The sequence below is a fragment of the Dreissena polymorpha genome, chromosome 6 (genome assembly GCF_020536995.1).
Source record: "Dreissena polymorpha isolate Duluth1 chromosome 6, UMN_Dpol_1.0, whole genome shotgun sequence".
Classification (NCBI taxonomy): domain Eukaryota; kingdom Metazoa; phylum Mollusca; class Bivalvia; order Myida; family Dreissenidae; genus Dreissena; species Dreissena polymorpha.
In genome coordinates, this window is record NC_068360.1 from 78894716 (window position 1) to 78922715 (window position 28000).

Sequence of the window (28000 nt, forward strand, 5' to 3'; positions counted from 1 at the left end):
ACAGAAAAGTACATGACCATAGCTATATTACAATACAATGTAAATGGTAATAATAAATTGAACCGATACAGTTTATCATTAAAATATACATAGCAATACATGTCAAGCCAGTACTTGGAGTAAGATGTGCTGGTGATACATTTTGTACATTTATGTTTATGTCTAGGTAATTGTATACACATATATAATAATAAGTGTACTTTAAAGATAAAAAAATTACAATATACCACAATAGCTGTGGAAGGTTGAGACAAGCGCATTTTCATTGCCCACATCAGTCAAACGTCTGTTTCTTTGCGGTGATTTATCCTATTCGATGTTGTTAGCATGGCTACATGTTCCAAAAACTACTTCACTGAATAAACCATTTTAATAAATCGTATGCATTTTTTTGTATTTCAATTTTCAGCACTTTCCGTTTATATACACGGATACCATCACCAGTAAAACCTACTTGATATTAAAAGCCAAGTTAATGTTTTCGTGTTTTTTTCAGATTTCGTTTTACGTCAATGAACTGTACTTTTTGATTTGCGAACAGGACTTTCGTAGGCGCTCTCATCCATAGCAACGTAAGCAACCAATCACAAGGGCCGGATAGATGAGACAGCTTTCGGCTCATATTGAGCAAAAGAGGCAGTTAACACCGGTGAATGTACCATTATACCGTTAATAAATAATATGTTCTTTTTTTAATTTAACAAGGTATCAACATACTGATCACAAATTCATCGTTTTAATTATTTAAACACACTTTATACAACCCGATCTATGTCATTAGAGGGCGTGTTGTGACGGATGAACATGCTTTATATCTATACTGTAACGAAGAAGACGGATTTTCATTAGAAAATTACGGTAGTTAACAATACGGCCCTAATTCACGTAACAGGTTTGTTTTAAATTGTCTTTGCAATATCACGTATACTTTTTGCTAATTGTTTTGTTACAAATTTGTTTTAATCGCCAAACAACCTCTCGTTCTTTCATTAATATCTTTCAGAACTAGTTTTGTACGCTGATCCGCCGTCGGAAGAGAGGGACAAATACGCGTTGCCTGATTGCAACCCGCTGTTGTTCGCAAGAGGTGGGTAGCCGCGGGCGTTGTAACTGACGGCCCCCTGGCTGTAACGGCCCATATCGACCCGGGGATTATCGGCACCTGAGTGCGAATTAAAATCTCTGAGCCTCGACTCGGCCAGGGACCCGCCGCTGACCGAACTGGACGCTAGATAGCCGTCAGCGTCCTCCAACGGTAAGGGCGACTGTCCGCTACTTGTAAACGGATAGTCAGGAGGTGGAACGTCCACAGCTACGGCTGTGAGATACGAAGAATACTTATCATCTGGCATGGGGAACTTGCTGTACTTGTTGGCCCGCCTCGACCAATGATTGTCGCCTTGCTTTTCCGGTTTAGGCGGGAGTTCTACCCGCAGGGCTGTCTCATCAATTTCATGATAAACCCCGCCATCCGCCTGCTCCTCTTTAGTCAACGACCTGAACCAACAAAACAGACGGGTGATACTGACATTGAAATTGCATGTCATTCACTAGACAATTCGAACAATCGATATTTAACTAGCGAATAAATAAAAAAGAATTATAGACCGGTCTCTGGGAATACAGAATTTATCGTACAGGCGGTTAAATGTGTGAATCATTATAACATTTATATTTGATTACTGCAGTAGTTGGAATAGCGAACGGAATAAAGAGCCAACATATTCAGCAGTAAATGTGTCTCATTAGTCTAAACAGGCGTGCCCTAATTCCACCGGGTTACACGGTAATTAACAACCAATTTACTTTCATACACCGATTTTTATTTCATATGTGACCTTTAAAAGTAAATTAATTCACATTGATACATACATAGGCGGATCAGCACTGGCGGCCCCTAAGGTGGAATACCCATGTCCCCTGTCGTTGTCGACCACTGTATCAGGGTTGTCGTGACCCGCAAGTCCGTTTGCAGACGATGTATGTTGGGGCGCCAAATCCTTGCGACTGCGGGATATACGTCAGATTATAAATATAAATTTTATTGTTGTTGTAGTAGTTGTTGTTGATGATGATGGTGATGATGATGATATTGATGATGATGACGACGACGATGATATTTATGATGATAATGATGATGATTGAACATTGACTGAATTGACTACATAGTAACCCGGCTTATTAAGATTTCCATTTTATATTCGACCGTATTTTGCGATTTGTTTTATTAATTTTAATTTGATGAAATTTATTTAGTTACGATATTAAATGTGTGAGATATTATTATGTTATTATAAAAGTAGCAGCAAATGGTATTTTGGTAGTAGTTATTGTTGTTCTTATTGCAACGGTTCGGGTTTTTGTATTAGTTTCATTACGTAGATCATACCTAAAGTCGATTGTATTTACCTTTTATTTCTGGATCTACAACAACAGACGACTATGATGGTGATTATAACAACAACAGCCCCGCCGCCTCCCGCCGCCGCGGCTATTATAGTTACACTTGCGGGCGGACTTCGGTCTTCTGAAGGACACAAGTATGTACAATTTGCAGCATTTATTTGGTAAAAGGAGGATGGCGTTCTGACATCTAAATGGTAATATGTATTAATTAAGTTTTAGGTAGTTTTATTGCCGTAAATAGTGTACCTATGCTACCCAGGCAAACATTTAACGGTCTGACATGCCAATACAGTCAGGGGTAGCTGGTACGATCCACAGCTCTAACAGAACCTATTCTCTCGCCTATTCGCACCAGATGTTGAGCCAAAGCGCAGTGTACAATATTCTTCACAGCGGCTCATATACTAGTATACCGCGCATCGTCTGTGAAACAGGGCGTCTTCTGAATCTTTGGCTATATTTCGTACCTCTAATAATACAAGTTTGTATTCATGTGGTTGGCAATACTCCCCAATAGCCATATGATATAATAAAATAACTGTTGGCTGGGTAAAAAAATCATTACATATTCTAACCTGAACAAACTGTTTCCAAGGAAACGTTCCATTCACCATTCACTCTGCATTCTATTCGGTACGGAGTTGCTTTAGTAAACCCGATCGAACAATTGACCGCACACACAGCGCCTGGCCGATCCGGACAACAATGTTGGAGACCCATGATGCTTCTATGAGTTGTTACTTGGCAACGGATAGCTATGACAATTAAAAGTGCATCAAACAATACGGCATAGTGTAATGCTAATATTACGTATGTTATTTATCGTAAGGGAAAGGGAATTTACTCCACTAAACAAGAAAATGGTAAAAAAAAGTTCCAAGTTACCGCTATTGACATAAAATCGCAGACTCTGACACCATTATTCTATTTTTCAACAATAGTTAAGAAAAAAAACAACAGGTAAACAGTTCGTAAATTGAATATTGGTAATCAACTGATCATTACATATCTACGGCGGGTGGTCTAACGGACAAGCGTTGTGATATGAATTGTTTCGTATGCATAGGCCTATTTCAGAATCATAAATGCATGTACCAGCAGATGGACATGTTTTGCGGTCTACTGCCAGTGCCTTTCCGTCCGGACATGCGCACTTTACGGTATCCCCATCCGGCAAACACACGTGACTGCACTGGCCGTTACAGTTGCTGCATACAGGATGTACAGGAACTGTACCTAGTAGGCGACAAACAATAACAGCCATGACTTATTGCAATGGCGTGCACATGTTCATGGAATACAATAGACCTTCGTAAAGGAACGGGTGAGGTAATTTTCTTGGATAAAGTGCCATCGTTATGTCATAGACGCCTCGTCACATGATAAACACTACCGTTCCGTTATGTATGCATCGCCCTGCTGTGCGTGTGAAGTTACTATATATACTATCATACTACATGTATCATCACCATGAGCATGCTAAAAACATTCTACGTCACGTACAGCTACATCATGTACGTCAGATAACGTACCGGTCTGTTTTACGTAAAAATTGATCAGAGAGCCGAGAAGAGGGGATTCGAAAACGACCTTCCTGCCAGAGCCGTCATTGCTTGACATCCGCAGAAGCTTTCTGAAGCAAAACATATCAATATTAAATGGCGCAGCAACAGGTTTTCAAGACTGGGCGAGAGAGGGTCATTCCAAATGAGTCAACATTTTAATAATATTTTAACAATTTAATGTATTGACATTACATGATTTACATAGATTACAGGAGTATTTTAAACTTTTTCGCTAAAAAAATATCTGATGTATATCATGACAAATTAGAAAAACGTCCAACGAGTATTCTGGGGACACACAACTTGTAACTTCAGTATTTTTTAAATACATGTTTCAATGAATGAATGATTAAATGTTCAAAACATGGGTTATTGCACTCGTACTTATCAAAATTTACTTAAATCACTGTTTAAAACATAAACTACATCCTACCGCTCGTCACGTGGTACTAAATACAGGTACGGTCCTGCTACGTCTATGGCCACCGGATGGAGCTGTAACCCTTTGTACACATCTGTTGCGCGGGTTATTAAGCTTACGTCCATACGTTTGACCTCGTCATTCACGCTGTTGCACCAGAACAACACATCCCCTGACGTGAGAACCGTACAATAGGCGCTTGCTCATTCAACAAATCAATACGATCACATACGAAAACAGTCAACAATGTAGTCACTTTGATACAGTCAAATTAAAAGAAAAAACAATTCACGTTCGTGCTTCTAGAAATCAACGCATTCGGGTCGGGTATTACTAAATGCAATGCAAACATTTTTGCCTTAAAAACGTTTACAAATTTTCGTAAATGCACAAATTATACCTGCAAGCACAGTCTATGCAAAATAAAGGTACCCGCAGTAAATAATTTACGCAAACAAGCGTAAATATACATGTATACATGTTTACTTATATATAGGCCACAAGGTATAGAATGATGCCTTTAGTTTAGGCACACCTGTATAAAGCTGCTGTGTTTTCGTCTACCTTTACCTTAAAGTGTACGGTAAGAAAACGGCGCGCGTGTAAGCTTTGTATACATTTATAATTAATCAGAATATTTGAAGTTCTATTCAATAAAAAAACAGCTTTCAGCCTATCTCTTGCTATAAAACAATTCGAATGTGATTCCATGTCCAGGAAGTTTGTTTTTTTTAAATTCTGAACCTACCAAACGGGGTAAACCAAAACAAGCCGAAAAAACACAGCCTACTGATAACAGTGGTATCATCCAAGAAGCTGTTATAGAACATGTATATGGGTCAAACCAGCGATATATCAAGAAGCTGTTATAGTACGAGTATCTGGGTCAAACGCGAGATCGTTCAAGACGTTGTCAAAGAACAACTGTACATGTATTTCGATCGAACGCGCGATCGTCCAAGAAGCTGTTATAAACATGTGTCTGAATCGAACGCGAGATCTTCCAAAATGATATTTTAGTACAAGTATCTGAATCAAACGCGAGATCGTCCAAGAAGCCGTTTTTAAACCGGTATATAAACCGATCGTGAGATCGTCCAAAGAGTCGTTCTCGTACCTGTATCTGGGTCAAACGCGAGATCGTCCACGGTTCCATCCGTCTCTGCAATGTCTCTTTCATTGCTTCCGTCCATGTCGGCCCGAACGATGGTCAACTTTATTGCAGGGGTGGTCACCTCACGGGTCCAAGCCATCCTTCTGTATACAAGAGAGGACAACCGTTTGAGTAAAAAACTAAAATTTATTAGCAAACAAATAGACGTTTATGACAAGCCCTTATAAAATAAACTAAGCAGATGAATAAACTTGCGGCAAGCAACATAATGAAATCAAACAGGGTGTGTTTAACCCATGCATGTCTAGCGTCCTGAAAAAAGGACATTGCAAACAGCGTAAACCCAGATGAGACGCCGCATGATGCGGCGTCTCATCTGGGTCTACGCTGTTTGCTTAAAGGAATTTATGTAAGAATTGTTCAAAATATAGAAATAAACATACTAGACATCCCTTATTTTGGAAATAAATTGATCCAACTTAGAAGGATGGGAGAGTCCACTAGGCATAAATGGGTTAATTCGCTGTTTACACTGTTTAAAAAAAGGGTGGCTGCTGGTTCCTAACACTAATTAACGTAATTGATACGCAGTTATGTTCAAATGTTAACATCAGTTATCTACCCTTTCTGTGGGGCCAAAGCCAGGCGCTTCATTCGGCCAGCGCTAAATGGCGCATCCACCGTGTACACGTGTCTTCCTTCCGCCACCCGGATGCTGTTGTCAGCCAGCACGTACACGTTTCCGGTTGACCCGTCTATGGCCAGGTAGGTGTCGACACCGGTGACTGAAGTTTAAGACATAGGCGGATTTAAAAGGACCGGACACGGTGATTACATTCACTCTTAAAGTGTCCCTATTTGTATTTCAATACTAAACAATTATTGACTAGAATGCAATTGCATACGATCTTATATTTAATGGTAGGGAAGCTTCTCCTCGATCAATATATTTTTCTGTCATTGAATATCAAATCATATAATACGCACCAATCTTTGTTATGTGTAATTGACGCCAATTTTACTCTATAATAGTAATAATTAGACAGTGTTTGTAATTAGACAAGTTCATTGACTCGTTATTTTGACGACATGTAACCTAAAATTTCGGTGTACACATGTTCATGAATATCCATAAATGTTGGTTACTGGTATCGATAGTGTTATCAAATGTGGTTAAAAATAACGATCAAGTTAACATTGGTCACTTGACTTCCAGATGCATATTGATTTAATTCGTATTTAATTGGTGCATGCCAATGCAGTTGCATATTAATTGATAACTCAAAGCCATGCAAAAAGTGCTTGTGGACATAAAGAAGAAACTGACCTGGAACTGACCAATAACTGACCAGGAACTCACCGATATCCAGTGTGCTGATCACCTCGGAGCCTATCGTCTTCTTCCGGACAGTCCGTACGCTTCTATCATTCCACACAACGGTGCCCAAATTACTGTCGAACGCCAAGGCGGAAATATTGTCTGACTTTCCGGTCTCTAGCGCATGCACCTTAGTGCTACTGTCGCCATTTGATACTTGATAAATCTTATTGTGAATCTCGTCAAAAATAACGATATATTCTGACGACATAAACCCGGCGGAACATGTGCGGCCGTCAGTCGCATTCAAAGTGTATCCTAGTGCGCAAGCGCATCTCTCGGCATTTGCATCCGGGAGGCATATTTGTTGACAGTGTCCGTTATTGACGTCACAAAATCCTGAAAATCCACATAAGCTTTAATATTTAAAGCATAAAAAACGAATAAACCAAAAAAAACAACAGTGGTTCGTAAAACAATGTGATTTTTTAAATTATTATTTGAAAAATACATTTGTAATGCAGTTGGATTGTCAAACTTAATTTGTGTTCCATTGCCATATCACTAAGATTGAGCTCCATTTACATTAACAATTACTCGGACGTCGTTACAACCTAACTATACACAGCCCTATACTCAAGACGATTGACAGCGGATCACCATACCCAAGTCCTGCGGTTGCAGAGCGGAATCCCAGACATGAAGATCCAAGACGGCGGACGTGGTCACGTTCGCCATGGTGATAACTTCCACGCGCGCGTCCGGGTTTTTCATGTACAGCACGCGAAAATGACTTCCGCCAGCGGAGGAGGACACGATGAAATTCTACATCGTTAAAACATTATGTGACAGAAACAATCAATGAAAATCATACGGAATAATTAAGGTAGGCTTTAAGGAATTGTTTTCTTATACATTTTAGTACACAAGTCAAGTAAAAATAAACACTTACATTTATAATTTGTATACATATACTTATGACCGAATTTAGCTTTTAACGGAATAGGTGAACACTTTTCGCAGGAGTCGTATGCTACTGAAGGGTGGCACTTTGCCTACAACGGTTCAAACATAATGCACCGCATTTCGTTGTTCCATCGTCAATACAAAACTATTAACATGATTGTGTTAATGACAAATGTTGGGTTTACCTTAAAGTAGGTTTCTTAGGTAACGCACTTAAATTTTCAGAACCATACACACGTTATGTGTTGTTGGAAGTGTTGGGTTGACACTAATACCAAAATGTATAAGAATAAACCTTGTAAATGACCAAGGCATTGCGTTTCGAGTTTGAATTGAACGTTGCTCTCGTTTGGCGGTTATCTGTCAGGGACAGAAATCCAACAAAACCTCCATCGTCGATCCAGACCAGCCTGAAAGTAGCAGAGGCGTAGAGACTAGTACGGTGAAGGATGCAAACAGAACTGCAAATTTATCGACCAATAGATTGAGATCAGTCCGATTCGACCGATGGTCAACACTAAACAAGTGATTTTATTCTAGACAATCTTACACTAAATTATTTGTCATAAAACGGTCGCCTCTTCTCCGACTGTTCTTATTGTTATTTTATACTTTAATGGTACGTACGTTGCAAATAACTATCTCAATTATTAAGCACTGATTTATGCACGCTACAAAAAAAAACGCTTATTCCAAAAAAAGGGATCGATCCATATATTAACAGTTGTTCATTGTGCTACGCGATGTACAGAAGCACAATCGAATCAAGTCGTAGCTATTGTTGCAAATACAGATTCACTGTGGTGTAACACACATTTATTTTTGACTCCGGAATATATAATCTGAAACTATACAAACAATTGCTTAACCCTGAGCAATAAGAAAACATCATATATATCGACGTTCTTTATATGAAAAACAAATGCTCTACAGTAACTAAACAGTAAACAGTTATTTTTATTTCAACTTTTTGCTGACTTTGTATTTATAAATTGCGTATAATTCATATCTCATGTAATTTATTAATACATATTACCAAAATTGTATGTACTGACGTCTTAAACGTTATCACTATATTACTTTTTTTGTATCCCAGCATACATCTTTAAAGTAACTATAATACGAAGAACGCGTGACCTTGTATGTCATGGAATGTGATGTACGTCCATATGATTTGTCATAGTGTTAGAAGAATATCATAAGTATTTATACTACGTATTATATACTCAAACCGCTAACGGAACAACACTACGTAAATGGTGGCTAGCTTAGTGTGATGTGATTTAGTTGACCTTCACCTGTTTCCTATGCGGTCATATTCAAGGTCGGTCGGTGCAGCTAGTTCAGTGCCCGGAACTGGCGTCTGCGTGTCATTCTGTCTCGCCCATGCCTGCATCCGGTATGTGGAATCGTTTTGTATGATGAAATAAACGATACTGAAAATAAGATCAGATCTCTTTTTTTGAAAAACTGTGAACACCATACATCGCTTGGCTTGTAAGTCTTTTTCATGCATCTAAATAAAGCAACCATTGTGTAAATATTTTACCACTGTGGTCAATAAATAAAATGAGCACACACCCGTTAAACCTATGGCTACACAAACACAGACATGTTATGGTGGACAACTGTTAAACAATGTTTGATAACTTCGATTGGGTTCTACCAATCAGAACAAAAACCAATTATGGAAATTACATGTGGGCACTTGTGTCAGTAACTGACAACTGCCAAACTTGCCTCAGAGTAATGGCGAACGGCTCTAGCCAAGATTGCTAATGTGGCCGTGCCGGGGATCGAACCCGAGATCCTCGAATTTGTAGTCCAGCGCTCGAACACTGAACAAGATGGACAATCAACGGGTTTATGAGTATACTAGAAGGCAAGTTTTAGCTTCCAAAACACTAACCTATTATGTGGGTCAACGGCTAAACTGATAATGGTACCACCGCCGTTCACTGTCTTCTTTTTTATTTCGAATGCAGTTCCGTTAACATATGTGTAAAACAGCGTCGCCGTTCCATTCTCAATCCACAAGAGTTGGCGCGATTTCCAGTCGAAATCCATATCTAAAATTCAACGAGATATGTCTTATACCTACAAAGCGGAAATTTTGTATAGCGACCTACAAGATTGCTTTTAAGAAAATGCCTAATCATACTGAAAACTTGGCTATTCCGGAAAGTTCTAAACTCGGCATGCATAACGTGTGATCTGCGGTACATTTTGTAACACATTTTATTGGCAAGTTTGCAAGAAAACCTCATTGTAAAAAGTACAAAGATATACTGGCGTGTTAAAATTGCTCGTGTCAATACTTATTGATGACGACGAATCGCACCAATATATCAAATGATAAAACTGCGTGCAGACTATAATATAAGGCGTAAATAAAATTCAATTTGCATTAAAACATATATATATATATGCATATAAATTTAATATGTTTGTATTCAACTTAACGTATACGTGCTAATTTAACCCATGTATGCCTAGCGTCTAGAAAAAAGGCCTTGGCAAACAGCGTAGACCCAGATGGGAGGCCGCATGATGCGGCGTCTTATAAGGGTTTGCGCTGTTTGCTTAAAGGAATTTCTGTAAAAAATATTCTCAATAAAATGAAAATATACTAGACATCCCTAATTTTTGAAATAAATTGATCCAATTTAGAAGAATGAAAGAGTCCACTAGGCATAAATGGGTTAAACAATGCGTACCGACGATGGCTACACCGGTCGTGTTTACTGTGTACAACATCTGCAACTGTGATTTGAAAACAGGCTGTACAGCGATATGTGTACCGTTGGTAAAGTAAACGTTGGACGACTTGATGTCCAAGGCAAACCTGAAAACGTGCAAATAAATTGAGACGCGTTCTGAGAAAATGGGGCTTAATGCATATGCGTAGTGTCGTCCCAGATTAGCCTGTGCAGTCCGCACTGGCTCATCAGGGACGACACTTTACGCTTTTGTGACATTTTTCGTTTAAATCAAGTCTCTTCTTAGCAAAAATTCAATTTAGGCAGGAAGCTTCGTCCCTGATTAGCCTGTGCGGACTGCACAGGATAATCTGGGATGACACTTTACGCACATGCATTATGCCCAGTTTTCTCAGAACGCGGCTAAATTAGTGTCAGTCTTCTTTTGAGACGAATAACCGTTCTTTAATCGCATCTTGAAATCGATATTATGATATCAGACCTAATTGGACATATTGTGAAAGCAATGCTTTTAATCAATTGTTTATTAATTGTTTTAGCCACTACAGAACATTCTATCTGTAGTTTTTATTTCTAATTTGTGTTTCATCCTTCAATTGTTGAAATTAGCAAACATGATGTCTTTGAAATATCGTTTATATGCAAATACAATAATGTATCGTTTAATTGCTCTATAATTGTAAATATGTATATGCATGTATTTGACGTACCTAGTTATAGTTCCGAGTTGTGACGTCACCACGTGACAATGGACTGTCAGGGGGATGGATCCCTCGCCATATTTCAGCGTGAGGATGTTCACGCTGATAGCGCAGATCCGGTCTCCATTGGTGAACATTATGCTCCTCTCAACGTTTACCACGTCCACTGAAATCATGGCGCAAAAGTCAATGAATCCGCGGATAAGATGTGCTAAGGCGGTAAACTATCTTTGTCCATCCTGCACACGTATGTTGAAAAAACAACAACTGAATACTCACTTGTCGTTGTGACGTTGTGCACGTGAAATATTGAAATAGATGTGCATTTTTTCCAGCCTGTTGTTAGACAATGTGCACTTGCCCCAATGAAAAGGAAATATTGCAACACATTAAAAACATACTAGTTTAACATCATGCGTTTTCTGTTAAAGTCATTAACACATAAGATAAAACCTATGTCGGTGTTGCTGTCTTACCGAGATTTTCACCTTAAATGACCTTACTCATCAGCTTATGAAATGCTGGAGGAATTTCTAATCATTACACTCGAATGAACAAATTCGAATATTTCATTGGCTGACTTAAAAGAAATTCCCCAGAACATTGGACTGCGTGCTTTTTAATATGAATGAGTACGTTGCACAATATTTAAAAATGTTTAGCTTATGGAAATCGAGACTATTATCAGAATGTTCATACTTAAATACAGACACACATTTTTGCCTTATGATGATAATCCAGTATTGATTCCAATATATAAAATAGAAGTTCTAGGCAAAGACATAAATAAAAACCTATCGGTAAATGAAACGTATTTGCATTATAAGAAACACCTACCTATATACTATAGTGTAATGATAAGAGGAAAATAGTCTAATAATCTAGCCAAACATTTGTGAAGTTAATTTCCGATTTCACTAGTGCGTGACGAATATTTTTTAAATTTAATAAATAGACACATGGGCGGTATACATAAATTATATATTCCAATATATACGTGAAAACATCGCGAGATGTTCAAAAAATAAATTGTATTAACTTTATAAACTGTGTATGAAAGAACTTTTTTTAAGAAAAGTAAAAAGTGCTTGATGTACGCCGGAAAAAAAAGATATAAGACTGTTGGCACGTTTAGCATAATTTACATTTTAATTGAACTAAATGCAACTATATAAAATGTATATTTCGAACTATCATGCTTGCAATTAACGCCGCATATCTTTTTAAATATATTTCTTGTTCACAAATGTCAGTTGAGCGTCCATGCCTACCAAATATTATTGATCGTATTGAAACCGTATAGTTACTTATAGATGTCACATTTGCTTCCACCTGCAAGCTTCCATAATACCAACATTCACGGACCTTCACACGTCATCCGGAGACCATTCGGCGTTACCGCATAGCCATCGTGGCAGTAGCATTCGGTGTGTCCGCTGTTACTCTCTACAACACAAATCTGGTCACATGACCGCAAAGCACTCTCGCAGCGATTGCTGTCCGAATCACGTGGCTGCGAGTCGCGTGAGTAGAGCGCCAAGTGCCCGAAACGTACTGGTAAATTCGCGCGCTTGAAGGCGGTTGTCTGGTTGACGGGAATAGCCACAGTGAAATTCTCGGTGCCAAACGCGCCAGTGCAAAGGATGCTTCCCTACATTCAAAATGATTATTCCATTAATTTAAATTAGCCCTATGAACAGTATATCTTATGCCAATTTTATACAAGTGATTTACGTGGATATCATGTGTTAACATAAACTATTTTCCAACTAACAAAACTAAACGCCACAACCGCAACAATGATTAAGCTCAGCTTGAAAACATTTGAAGCGACGTCATGAAATGTAAAGAGTAAAAACAAAAAGAAAAAACTGCGACGCGCGAAGAGTAAATACAAAAAAAAACTGCGACGCGTGAAGAGTAAATACAACAAGAAAAAAATGCGACGCGTAGGGCCCTTTATCGTGCAACATGTAATTCCTAGTATGCCCTTTAATAGCAACTCGTTGCCAAATCAGGTTTACAATTGTTCGTTTAATCCACATTGAAAAAAAATACTGCAATTCTTGTTTACATATGGGCAATATATTAAATCGACCGTCAATGCAACTACGCGTTCAATGTTCTGTGTCTTAACTTTGAAGGAACAATGCATGGTGTTGTGGGAACACACTGGAGCCGGAACTCGGCGGGGGCGGGGGAGCTAGGTTGGATCCAGCTCTCTACCATTAAATACTAACATGTCTTTCGCATGAGATGTTAAACCGAGATGCAGTATACGAGGCACTTAAATACCTAACTAAGTATTCCCTGAATCTTGAGCTTTCTCCCATAACCCGACTAACAAGTATTTGGCGTCGATTGCCAAAATCCCGTACACTTGATAAAAATCAACTACACACTAAAGAGCGGAATGATCTAACCGACCTGATACACTGCAATCCCGTACATGGCCCAGCCGGGCTTCGACAGCAGCACCGAGCGGCCGCTCCCCTCCATGTCACAACTTTCCACCGTCCCCCGGGCCTCGTCTGTCCAGTAGAGGCGCTCATAGGCGTGGTCGATCGCCAACGCCCGAGGCGTTAGGAGGCTCTGGTACACGATGACCTTCCGCTGTAGGCCCATCAGGTTTGACCTTTCAATTTTGGGAGATGAGCCCGCGTCAGCCCAGAAGAGAAAACTGCAAAAGTGTGGTTTTATAATTTGTCAATATAGTTTCATAGGCTTTCAGAATCCCATATTCAATACATTTACATTTGTTTCACCCTTTTTCTTAGGGAATATACAGATGTATGCATAATCTTTAATTTATCGAAAGAAAGCATCATATATAACATCTTACATACTTAAAAAAACGCACAAGGAATTATTTGGCAAAATTTATAGCTTCGAACGGCCACTTAAAACCATGAACAAGGCACGTTTGATAGAGCATAGTAAAAAAGGAAATCGTGAGTCACATCAGTAGCACCAGTATAATTTACGAAAAACAATTGCATGTACGAAAAACAATTGCATGTAACACACGTAATTAAAACACCTTATTAAGTTATTCACAGATAAAATAAAAACGAGCATATACCAAAAATTCTGGGCATCATAACGTAATGATTGAACTAGAGATAAACACGTCTAACTATTTCTCAGGAAACACCGCCAGTCCGGTGGGCATGTCCAGTCGCCTGTCAACCAACACCCGGAAGTGCGGGTCTAGCGAGTTATGCGTCGTAACGTCATCGGGCAGCTCCTTCATGGCGATCCAGCCGTACCCGGCGTCCGCCCAATAGACGTTTCCGGCGCGCCAATCTATCGTCACTTGGCCGACATCTGAAAGGAATGGAGAACATAATTATATTGATGTTGGTAAAATCTGCATTGGCAGGTTTCTTACAACTTGGTATGAGTGTTCACAAAAACTAGAAGATGATGCATGTCAAACTGCGACGCAAACCATTTGCCAATAACAGAGTAATTGTCTTTTTTGCTTGAAAATACCCTTTTTTTTATAAAGGATGTGTCCTGTCTTGAGCTAAATCTCTATTCACATCTTAGTCACAGCAATGAAATTTTCCATCGTTGTTCTAAATCGCATGCAAGACCCATAATCCTAGAAGCGAGGGCAAGGTCATACAAAAGGTCAAAGATCACAAGTTTGGTGAATTATTCATAATTTAGCCTTAACTCAACAATGTATCAATGGATTCTGTACTTTCTTTCTACACGTGTTTTTCTTTATCTGGCTGTGTGTTACAGGTAAGATTCAGGTCTCTAGGGACAACGTCAAGGTCACAATCACAAGATCAAATGTTTAAAAATTGATTACATATGCATTTTATTGTTAGGTTTCTTCCATACATAAAGGGATTTTCAAATCCCCCGATGACATTGTTCAGCATTATCACGCAATGAGGCACATGCAAGACAAGCGTCACTATGACCAAAGTCAAGTTCATACACATGTGTTGCAAAAAGCCTTTAAAAGCAGAGTTCTCACCATTTCTTCATGTATATGAGCTGTGCTATGTGAAAAGAAGATTCAAAGCATGTGCGTAAAGTGATGGCACAGATTAGCATATGCAATCCCCACAGGCAAATCAGGGACGACACTTCCCGCCTTAACTGGATGTTTGCTAAAAAGAGACTTTCTTGAAAAAATATCATAAAAGGGGAAAGTGTCGTCCCTGATTAGCCTGTGCGGACTGCACAGGCTTATCTTGGAGGACACTTTAAGCACATGCATTAAACCCACTTTTTACAGAGCACAGCTCATATACTAGTATATTTTTGTAATGTTTCTGGTAGATTAAAATATAACTTGGTGGAGACTATATACAAGGATAGATTAACCAGGCACCAGAAGTTGTCCGAACACATAATTTTTAATAACACCATCTCTCAATAGCATCCCTTTTTACTTAAAACAAATCCACTTTATTTCGGATTTGTTAATACCGATCTTTAATTTAAGAACTGATTTTATATATGACATTTAACCTTTATTTAAGTTTATCAATAAATGATTATATAAGTAGCTGTTTACAGAGTTTTGCTTTGCAAGCATTTGACGAGAGTAATATATTATATAATCGAATATACAGTCGAAACTGACCTAACGGCCACCTGAAATTACCGGTCACCTGCAGACAACGGTCAGTCTGAAATCCCCCCGACGAAAAACACTCTATATACACTTGAAGTTAACGATCACCTGTCCATAACGGCCAACGGCCACTATATTCCACTCCGAAATTCATTTTTTGACCTGAAATCAACGGTCACGCGTCAATCGTCTCGAGTCGCGAAAATTAAAAACACAGCACATCATTTCTCCGTCTATTTTGCGGTTAAAGCGTCTGATAGCGGTAATTGTACATAGTACATTGGTTTCTAAAAGCTAAGAATCTCTGTCGTCCTTGCCGCACCGCTGAAGCTTTATCAGAGTAAGGAGAATTAGTTAGAACTTCAACACGGAGCTGTGTACTTTGTGTTTCAAACAGGCAGTAAAACACATAGCAACTATTAACTTAAGTTTCAAAATAAATGGGGTCGCATTACGGGACGCTTAAGTGATGTGGACACTATCCCCTATCTGGACGAACAATATTCCTTTGAGATAAATTGTATTATGGTAAGGAATCCTGATGAACTTTGTAACAATTACACTGGCGCGTTTTGCGTAGATGTATCTGAATTAAGGCTAATAATAATTAATAAGGATATATTGATCCTATAGTTCAAACTTACCTTTAGATGTCCCGATGTAAAACGCCACATTGCGGTCGGAAATGACGTCATATACGAGAAGAGTCGACCTCTGCGGGTTACTAATGACAACTTGGCCTTTGTGTGAATCACATGCCAAACTGTACCCACTTTCAGTGTTGAATGTACTTACATTCTACAAAAGAAACACGTACAAAGCTGTATTACGATGGCTCATGTGTGCATGTTTTACCACGACTTACAGGTAGTTACTCGTTTCCACGCCTTATTAACCAGTGGAAACGACTTAATAAGTCGTGGGAACTCGTGTTAACGACTTGGTTGAAACGCGGCACTGGATTTCTAAAAGTTACTCAAAGAGCTTCCTGAAAAAATCTGCGGTACGACATGCACCGTCTGCGTGTTTTTCTTGTACCTACTTACAAAATCAATTCCTCGTGTGATCCAGTCGCCAATATTGTCGGAGAAATAGACGGAAGATTCCATGCCAGTGAAAATCACCGTCCCATTTTGTATAAGGCCACCTAAAATACGGAGAATTCTATGTTAACATCTTAACAATGTAACCTAATACTGATAATATAAGGCTAGGAATACGATCTTGAGCTATCTGGTAAACAGCACTTTTTCTATAAAGCACATATATTGAAAGAACAACTACTCATCATAATCTGAACATTTACTAGATCATTACTTAAATTGCAATTTTCCCGGAGCAATTGTATTATACTATCAACCGCAAAGCGCCACGTGTGAATATCCGCACCCATTTTGAAAGTAATACATACAATTAGCATCCATAAAATCTTCAGTTAGAGACGTTCATGCTCAGATCACGTTCGCACGTGTTTCGGGTACATGTATATTATTTATTTGCGAAAAAGGGAAACCTTATGATCAACACGATGTGACATGCTTTATAACAGAATAAGACAATAGCTTGTGTAATGAACGGGGAAAAACCTAACGTGTTTGAACAAACAGTGACATAAGCTCAATCCTCATACTGACCTGAAACCCACGTCATGAAAACAAATAATACGATCAGGTCACGTGCTGTTGACGTCATCCCCGGGTTTCTGGCACGAGTTAGCTGGTAACGGAGTTAAGATAAAAGGTAGTTTATTGGTTGACACCAGTTTTGAACTGCATGCAATCTGGTAACGAAACTAAAATGCGGGAAACTATAGCTTAGTGCGTTATCGGTCCTAACTGGAAATATAATTTTAACCCATTTATGCCTAGTGGGCTCTCCCATCTTTCCAAATTGGATCAATTTATTTCCAAAATTAGGGATGTCTAGTATATTTATTTCTATATTCAGGGTCTACGCTGTTTGCAAATGCATTTTTTTCTAGACGCTAGGCATAAATGGGGTTTAAAAAAGTGTTAACTCAGTATACTAAGTTAAAAAACTAGTGCTATCTAGTCTATAAAATGCTTCTGATAGGATCATCTGTATTATCTTTGTAGGTAATTACTTATTTGTGTGTGTATTTATTTGTGTTTTACTATTTTCGTGTACGAAATGTACTTTTGCCCCCCCCCCCAAACCCCCACCCCTCTTGCATCCTCAATCGTGATGTCCAATAAACATTTAGCGTTCTTATTTACGTAATATGCTCATTACACCACTTTGAATGGCTATTTATTTACTTGAAATTATATACCAAATATCTAAATCTAGTCAATGAATCGAACACGTAATTTAGATTAAGCCTATACGTTCAAACTCACTAGTGAACACGTGATTCGTAATAACCTTTATTTTCAACGAGAAAGCCATGGTCGCGATAAACAGTTTTTAACAAAATGCAGCTATAATCAATCAATTTTTACGAGTACAAATAGTAATTTTCGGATTTAAGGTAAACTCTCTTTGCTACAAGGCCATGTATTACGATAATCACGAAATCCATGTGTTTTCCGAAGTAGTTCACAGATCAAGCCCTAGATTGCTCACTCAACAGGTCATGCACGAGATTCATAGTAATCTGTATTTACAACGCAAACACCGTGACTGTCATGAACAGATCTTACGAAAAGGCATCTACCATCACTTTTATTGATGACGAATAGTTATTTTCAGATCTTCTTGAAATTATTATGTCACGTTACATTAAGTAATGACACAGGTCTCTGGGTTTTTATAGTAGTATTGCTATTCCTTTTAGGCAATCAAAATCCTCTTCATCCCTGTGTATCCCGACAATAAAGGGTCGTGAGTTCATGTAACAGATAACAACCGTGTTAAATGGGATAAGATAAGCTATGACTGAACTCAACGATTTTAAAATATTTGAGATCTTCTGACACCAAATTATTGTAGCTAATTACTGTAGCTATTGACACTGTGTATGCTGTTACATGTTATGCTGTTGTTTATGTTAAAACTTCTTGTGTACATATTTGAACTAATTGTGACATTTGCGCTTATTAAATAATCTCATTTGACCGTCCATTGTTTCGTGTCGAATAGATAGCAAAACAGGAGTATTTCATTTTGTACTACGTGATACTGATGCCGATATTTTTAATAAACTTCGATAGATGTAATGTCAATTAAAACTTTATACTGATAACTAAATTTAAATAAAAGTGTTTATCATTCTTGACTATGCTTTTTGACTTGCCTAGATTGTCACTCGTAAGGACTTTGGTTTTGAATCAAGGCAAATGTTTGGTCATATTATTACAATCTTTAATACTGTTGATTTGTTTGTAAATATGTCCACTGTTATCTTTTCATTCATGCAAATAGTTGTTTGTTGTTGCTGTTGTTTGTTCTTTTAAAACGTAACCTTAGACATAATATGTGTAAGTCATGCGTTTTTTATGCATATTTATACTTTTCATACGACTCGCCTTGAGTTGTTGTATATAAAGGCTGTTTTTCTGGATCAATAATCCTGTTTACTTGTTGTTTCGTTGATTGGAAATCAATCTATAGCTCGTTGCTAATGCTATCTTACATATTACAACATGCCGTAAAATATTATTTTATACGTCTTGTGTAGAACGTAAATTTGTATTATTGTTTTTCCCTCTTTCTCGGCCCCTCGCGTGCTGTATTTTCAGGCTGCATTATTCGACCATTTGGCTATAAAATAAGTAAACACATCTTATCACAATTTCGAAATCTAGTCAATGTATAGAACATGTTAATAGGATTAAGCCTATGTTTCATACTCTCATTGTCAGTACACACGTGATTTGTAGTTGTTTTTATTAAAATGCATCTAATGTAAATGAACTGTACTGATTAACAATAGTAATTTTCGGATTTCAGTGAATACATTTTTTGCTAAGTAGCTTAACCTAAGTCATTGGTTGTGAAGTAAAATTATGTAGTATAAGAGAAACCTGTCACCTACTAGGGATTAACCAGGTGATTTCTAATTATATGTATTCACCATGTGAACTACGTGTCGCATTTATCAGTTTTAACAAATTGAAATGCATCCAATCACTTATACTGAGTACGAATAGTGATTCTCGGACTCTCGGATTATAGTGAATACGTTGTTGTTGTCCTTTTTTCACGTAATAATCCATGTCCTCGGGTTCTTTGCATTATTATTGTTATTCACACATAGTAATCATGATCGTCTGTCAATGTTCCGATATTTATTTCACGTAAGTGTAAGTAACAGATATTAGCCTTTGTAACTGGGGATTAGTCTAGCTATGGTTTAAGTCTTATACTGTAAACGCAAATGAGATATTCTGGCCACTATTTACTGCAGATATTGATGTTATGCTTGTGCTACTGTTTTTTTTTCTGTCTTTATGTCAAACGACATTTCTCAGGGTTCATAATTGACTTTATTGTTTATATATTCGCTTTAAAAATACTCTCTTCCATTATTTTGTTTCAAATATCATGCCAATTGTAGTATTGTAAACTAGGATTACAAAGCCATAGATCGTTGTTTATGCTAGTTTTCAGCAAGTAACGTAATAACATATTTTTACTAAACCTATATTATCCAACTGTCTTATTCCCATTATGTTACATTTTCTTTTTCTTATCCTTTTTGTTTTTTGTGCATTATTAGTCCTGTCCAGCATATGCCAAGAAGTCGCAAGAAATGTAATTTATTTTTGTAAAACCTCACGGCCATTCAGTTATTTATGTGTTTGTGTAAAACTTTTACCTAATTGGTAACGATATTGATGCATTTCGAATGACTGTGGGGTTATTTAATTCAAGTAAATATTGTTGTCGTAAAAAAGTTGTTTACATGTGGAGTGCATCAAACGAATTTGTATTATTTCTTCTCACCCTTTTCGGGCTATCGCGCGCTTTACTCTCAGGTTGCATTACTCAGGCTCAAACGATAATATAATTTATGAATACTTTAAAGAAACAGTGCAAATTACAGTCAAACCATTAGAAATACTTTTTAACTACATCTTAGATACGAAACAATTTCCAAAGAGCTGGTCAACGGGAGTTATTATTCCAGTATATAAACGGGGCGATAGTTCCGATCCAAACAATTTTAGAGGCATCACGTTGATAAGCTGTTTTGCGAAACTGTTTACAGGTGTGATAAACGAACGCTTAAAATCGTGGGCAGAAACATATGACATTCTTACAGATGCTCAGTTCGGGTTCAAACCCAACTGCAGTACTGCTGATGCGATTTTCATTCTTAATCATTTAATAGAAAAGCAACTGCATAGTAAAAAGAAACTTTTCTGCTGTTACGTCGATTACCGGAAGGCATATGACCTTATAAATCGCGGACAGCTATGGCATAAAATGATTTTATCGGGAATCGACGGCAAGCTTATATCACTAATCCGCTCTATGTATAGCGAGGTCAAACTTCAAGTTAAACACATGGGCTCACTTTCGGACCTTTTCAGTAGCAAAGTCGGCTTATTACAAGGAGAAATAACATCGCCGATCATGTTTTCATTATTTATTAATGATATAGAATTTAATTTACAAAACGGACTAAACGCCGGCATAACTTTAGATCAATTGTCTATTTACCTCCTTCTATTTGCGGATGACGCTGTCATTTTTTCAGAAACTATAGAAGGACTCCAGGAATCATTGAATAATTTAGAATCATATTGCGATAAATGGAATCTTACTGTTAATATTGACAAAACAAAAATAATGGTTTTCCGAAAAGAGGGCGCGCTTAGCAAAAAATGCAAATGGACCTACAAAGAAAAGGAAATTGAAATAGTTAGCAATTTTAACTACCTTGGTATTGTTATGTCAAGTGGGGGCTCATTTATACCTGCCACGAATACATTATATGGCAAAGCTACAAGGGCGATGAATTCCCTGTTTTGCATTACAAAAGTTATGGACGTGCCAATTAATGTTATGTTCAAGTTGTTTGATGCATATGTCTTGTCAATCCTTAATTATAATTGCGAAGTATGGGGATTTATTACGGCAACTAATATTGAACGTATTCACAGAAAGTTCTGTAAAAGACTGTTAAATGTAAAACTGTCAACAAATTCGATGTCACTGTATGCTGAAGTTGGCCGATTCCCTTTATACATTGGTAGATACCTAAGAATTATAAAATATTTTTTAAAACTGCATCAAAAGAAACAAGGAAATTGTATTATTACTACTGTCATCAATATGCAAAGATTAGAAATTGAAACACAAAATAACACTGTTAATTGGTCCTCCAAAGTTCGCAAGATATTGAACCAAACAGGATTTACAGATGTATGGTTGTTTCCTGGGTCAGTTATTATTGAAAGCTTTATTCCTTTGTTAAAGACTAGACTCAGAGACCAGTATGTATCTGAGTGGAGAGTTAATGTTGATTCATCAACTTCATTAATACTGTATAAAGAACTTAAACCTGTATTTGAAAGGTCTTTGTATTTAGATGTGATTGACAATAAAAAACATAGAAATATCATTGCTAAAATACGCCTATCATCGCATAATTTGTTAATTGAAACAGGAAGACATTATAGCATTAGCAGAAACGAGAGAAAGTGCGCTTTATGCAATCTAAACGATTTAGAAGATGAATATCATTTTATACTTAAATGTCCGTTTTATTTAGAGGAAAGAACCAAATATATATCATCATACTTCTCAGTTAGACCAAGTATGCACAAATTTTTGACACTCCTGAATAGTAATAATAAAGGAACGCTTAGGAAGTTAGCTATTTACTGTTTAATATGCTTTAAAAAAAGAGATAATTTTATTTTTACCTGACTCAACGTCTATTTTCTCATTTGAGTATATTTTATAATGAACTGAATGCATATATTGTGTTGCCTGTTACCACTGTTTTCGGTTCACATGTTGTTTATATGTCACAATAAGAGCAGTGTTTATATTAACACAAAACACTCTCACACATACTTGTTTTCACCTATCGGATAATTAGTTAACATTTTGGTAAACTTGTATTGTATAATACAAATCTGTTATTAGTTATTTGTGCTTTGATTATTTATATATTGATTTCGAACAATTTTCACGCATGTATGTATTATTCTGAATCATCACGATGAGCTGTTATATGCTTAAGTGAAATAAAATATTTGTTCTGTTCTGTTCTGTTCATTATTCGACCGTTTGTCTTTGAAATGAATCTGTTATTAATTGACGCTTTACGCTTTCTTTTACTTTTATCAGGGGATATCGAGTTAAATCCAGGACCGGATTACAAGGCACTCAGCGTATTGCATTTGAATGTGCGGTCAATACGTAACAAACTTGATTATGTAGCTAGTAATCTGTGTAATTTTGACATTTTATGCTTCACGGAAACTCATCTAACGGATGTTGTTCCCGATAATGCTTTAACAATTGAAGGTTTTAACACATGTTTTCACCGTAAAGATTTTACACCGCACTCCAGCGGCTTATTAATTTATGTAAATGAGTCTTTACTGTCGCGGCGTGTTATTGAGTTAGAATGCCCCAGTGTGCATTCATTATGGATTGAACTTAATACTGGCTACTTCTCCGCTTTACTCTGCTGCTTTTATCGTCCCCCTAACTCAAACGTATCATTTTGGAATGACCTCGAAACTAATATTGACAAAGCCTTGGATATGAACCAAAATGTTATCATGCTTGGCGATATAAACGAAGACCAACTCAAAAACTATACACGTCTTAAACAGTCATTGGCAATATTTAATTTAAGGAACGTTATAACTGAAGCAACAAGAGTCACTTCCAATACTTCTACATCAATTGACCCCATACTTGTCTCAGACAATTTAATTGTATTGAACAGTGAGGTTATACCAATTGATAGTTCTGTAAGTGATCACCATGCCACGGCTGCGCACATTAAAGTCCCATCAGTCATAAGTAAACCAATGCAGAGGCATGTTTGGTTGTACAAACGAGCTGATTTTCAACGTCTCAACAATTTAATTAACACCGAAAATTGCAATTTTATAACAATGATGAGTGTAGAAGATGCTACCACTCTATTTACTGCCAAACTTTTAGAACTAATGAAATTATGTATTCCATTTAAATTAGTTACAGTCCGTCCTTATGATAAACCTTGGTACGACTCTATGATACGTACATTTGCCCGTAAACGCGACCGACTTAAAGTTACCGCGATAAAACAACCTTCTGAAAACAACTGGGCTAAATTTAAACGCGCTCGTAACAAAGTCAATAATATGATTAAACATGCAAAGGAACAATTTTACTCCAATATTGAAACTACACTTACTGATTTAAAATCAAGCAATTCCAGGCAATACTGGAAGATGTTAAAACATCTCATTAACTTACATTCACATTCTGATGTGATACCACCCCTAAAATCGGTCGATATACATGGCCATGTAACTATATATACTTCTGAAGAAGAAAAGGCAACGTGCTTAAACAATTATTTTGTTTCCATTTCAACTTTAGATTCATCTTTGGGAGTTCTTCCCGTCCCTACTCAGTTTCCATTTGCCAGTTTGCAAAATGTGTCCATAACAGAAACTGAAATTATCGATTTAATCAAAATTTTACTAACTAACAAAGCTGTTGGGGAAGATTTAATAAGTCATCTTGTTCTTAAGCGTACTAGCGAGTCAATTTCAAAACCGCTATGCCTTTTGTTTAATAAATCACTACAAGAATGCACATTTCCTTCATCATGGAAAAATGCAATTGTGATGCCCTTATTCAAAAAGGGTGACTCGAACATACCTTCAAACTATCGCCCAATCTCTCTTTTAAGCTGCATAGGAAAACTTATGGAGCGTGCAGTTTATAAACACTTATATAACCATTTTATTGCACACAATTTAATTTACTGCAAACAATCAGGATTTCTTAGAGGACACTCAACAGTTTATCAACTCATTGATATATTTGATCAAATAGCTCGATCTATTGACGACAAGAAACTTAATTGCATGATATTCTGTGATATATCCAAGGCGTTCGACCGTGTTTGGCACCGAGGTCTTTTATTTAAACTTAAACAAAATGGCATAAGTGGAAATATATTACAATGGATAGAGAGTTACTTGTCTAACCGTACCCAAAAAGTTTTTGTCGGCTCAGCAAAGTCGCAGTCATTAGAAGTAAATGCCGGTGTCCCCCAGGGCTCAGTATTAGGGCCGTTGTTTTTCCTGATTTACGTTAATGATATTGTAGAAAACCTTTTAAGTATTACCCGACTGTTTGCTGATGATACTTCATTATCATGCACCACATCTGTATTAGCCGATCTCGAGGGTATTTTAAACCATGACCTATGCCTAATTAACGTATGGGCAAAGCGTTGGCTTGTTGATTTTAATCCCCAAAAAACTGAAGCTATTCTATTCACAACACAAAAGAATATTCCTTTTCCCAAGTTAATGTTTGGTAATGTACCCGTAACATTTGTTGATGAACACAAACATCTCGGTCTTACGCTTAGCAGCGATGGTAAATGGAACAACCACATCAATAATATTATGACTTCCGCGTCGAAAATCCTTGGCGTTATGCGAAAAGTTAAGTACAAACTATCAAGAAAATGTCTAAACCAAATATATTTCACACATTTGCGACCAATATTAGAATACGCGTGTGTTGTATGGGACGGTTGTACATTGTACGACAAAGAATTACTTGAAAAAATCCAAAATGAAGCCGCGCGTATTGTCTCAGGCCTAACCAGATCCGTCTCACTTAGAAACCTTTACACTGAAGTTAAATGGCCAAGTCTAGAAAAACGACGAAGTTATCTAAAACTAATTAATATCTACAAAATGCATAACGGTCAGTGCCCCAATTACCTTAATAATCTTCTCCCACCAACAGTTCATGAACAATCTTCTCGTAATCTTAGAAACGCGGAAGACTATACTATTTTATCAAGACGAACTTTACTTTATTCACGCTCGTTTTTACCATCTGCCATTAATCTATGGAATTCGTTACCTATTGAAATAAGAAACATTGACACTATTTCGAAATTTAAAACTTCATTGAAACAATTATATAATTTATGCGAAGATAATCCCCCATACTTTTACATTGGGGATAGACACTCATCAATTCTACACGCGCGCTTAAGAAATAATTGCAGCAACCTAAACTCAGACTTATTCATTAATCATTTAAAAAACACTCCCCTATGTGCGTGCGGAAATGATGCTGAAAATGCGGAGCATTACTTCTTTCATTGCCATACATACCATTTGCAGCGAATAGCTCTATTCACTGCGCTAAGATCGTTTCATCCGCTTAATTGTGAGGTGCTCCTCTATGGTAAGCCTTCACTAAATAATGAAAACAACACCATCATTTTTAACGAAGTTAAAAAATATATTATTACGACAAAGCGATTCATTGCTTAGCTCCTTTTTTCCATTTTGCTGGACAGGACTTATTACTATCTTTATTAATATCTTTATTACTATATGTATTATTATCATTATTAATATCCTTTTTTGTATAAGTTATATGTATATTTTCTTAACACTCATTATTATATTTTTGATTAATTATTATTATTACTATTTGTATTACTATTTTTGGTAACAACTGTTATTATTAGTAGTACTGATGTCATCATATAATAAATATAATTATTGAGTTTTATGTTCCCAAGTGTATATACTGTGTAAATGACATGATTAATATTTTATGTAAATCTGTCACCATTTCAACATGTTAAAACTATCGCAAGGGAAGGACCCCCGATAATGTTGAAGAACTTCAGGTCTAACCCTTTTTCCATTTTGTATGTATGGACCAATGTATATATTTGTATAATGTCATTATCTGGAAATAAAATATGTTTAAAGTTTAAAGTTAAAAAGTGTTATGACACGCTCCGGCTTATATTATAATGCAGCCTCAGGCGCAGACGAACCTAAAGCTTCGAAATACGTACGTCTAATGACTTCGAGCAAACCATTAAGTATTTACCGTACCAGTAAGCGTCTGAATTAAGAAAACAAATCAATAATCAATGTTAAACTTCCTAAATTAACAACGCAACAGTAATTCCTATCATCAATTGAGCAAAGTTTAATGTTGGCGGTAGCAGCTATTTTATACTCCAGTTTATTTAAAGTAGAACTGTATAGGTGGAATATTTTCGGTAAAACTAGGTCAGAACAAATATAAATAGCATTCTCCTAATTTTAAATACAAATAAGCCTTGTTCTGAGAAAACTGGGCTTAATGCACGTGCGTAAAGTGTCATCCCAGATTAGCCTGTGCAGTCCGCACATTCTGATCAGGGACGACGCTTTCCGCCTAAACTTGATTTTCGGTAAGGAGGGACTTCCTTGAAACTAAAAATACCATAAAAGCGGAAAGTGTCATCCCTAATTAGCCTGTGCGGAGTGCACATGCTAATCTGGGACGACACTTTACGCACATGCATTAAGCACAGTTTCCTCAGAACGCGGCTCAAATCAAGACATAAAGTGGTCACTTATGGTAATGTACCATTACCCAAAAATTGCAGTAATCGTTTTGTCACTGTACCGAAAATAGTTGTATAAAGTATACAGAAGTGACCAAGCTAGCAATAATGTGTACTAATAAAACTACCTTGGTTACGTTTCCTAACTTTAAATTAATTTCTAAATGAAAGTTAATGAAGTTAATCAACGCTGAATCCACGCTTTTCTCGGACATGATATTGGACTCATTTTTTTTATTTTACTAAAAAGTTGTATGCAATCCGTAAACTGTACTTATTCAGGGACCTATACAAACAAATAGGTCCCTGACCTATTACACTGCATTATTTATTTTCATAATATGATGGAGTTAAGACAAATGTCGCATTATTTGTATTGATAGGCAAACAATTAAATGATTGTTTTTGCTATCAAACATACTCATCATAATTTGAAGTCTTTGTTTATTAGGCGTTAATCAATTATTATCGGAAATATACGTTATGCAACTTATGAAAAGAATACATACAACATCTATCATCATTTTGCAAAAAGTCTAAATTGTTCATACCTTAAGAAAACACCTTTTTCACACCAAGTTTACTCCATAAATATTATATATTCTTTCCATAACTAAATTTGCGCTGAAGCATAGCCAATTATCTATACTCCAACTCGG

General features: G+C 36.9%; 1 protein-coding gene across 3 annotated transcripts; it reads right to left on the reverse strand.

Moving 5' to 3' along the window:
* Positions 1-4: 4 nt before the first annotated feature.
* LOC127835018 (low-density lipoprotein receptor-related protein 4-like) lies at positions 5-28000 on the reverse strand. 3 transcript variants are annotated; one of them, XM_052361188.1, is made up of 24 exons: positions 27893-28000; positions 26101-26184; positions 17446-17527; positions 16858-16958; positions 16456-16609; positions 14349-14538; positions 13639-13891; positions 12577-12862; positions 11221-11377; positions 10508-10635; positions 9700-9859; positions 9089-9226; positions 8086-8200; positions 7490-7649; positions 6867-7223; positions 6129-6291; positions 5510-5649; positions 4405-4564; positions 3939-4039; positions 3502-3642; positions 2982-3161; positions 2410-2527; positions 1873-2007; positions 5-1497 (listed from the first exon to the last, which is right to left on the reverse strand). In XM_052361188.1, the coding sequence occupies exons 2-24, from the start codon at positions 26101-26103 to the stop codon at positions 990-992; spliced, it is 3930 nt and encodes a 1309-aa protein (XP_052217148.1). In that variant the 5' UTR covers positions 26104-26184; positions 27893-28000; the 3' UTR covers positions 5-989. The 3 variants fall into 3 exon arrangements, with proteins under 3 accessions (XP_052217148.1, XP_052217150.1, XP_052217149.1); XM_052361190.1 differs by lacking the exon at positions 26101-26184 and having other exon boundaries at positions 27893-27983; XM_052361189.1 differs by lacking the exon at positions 27893-28000 and having other exon boundaries at positions 26101-26230.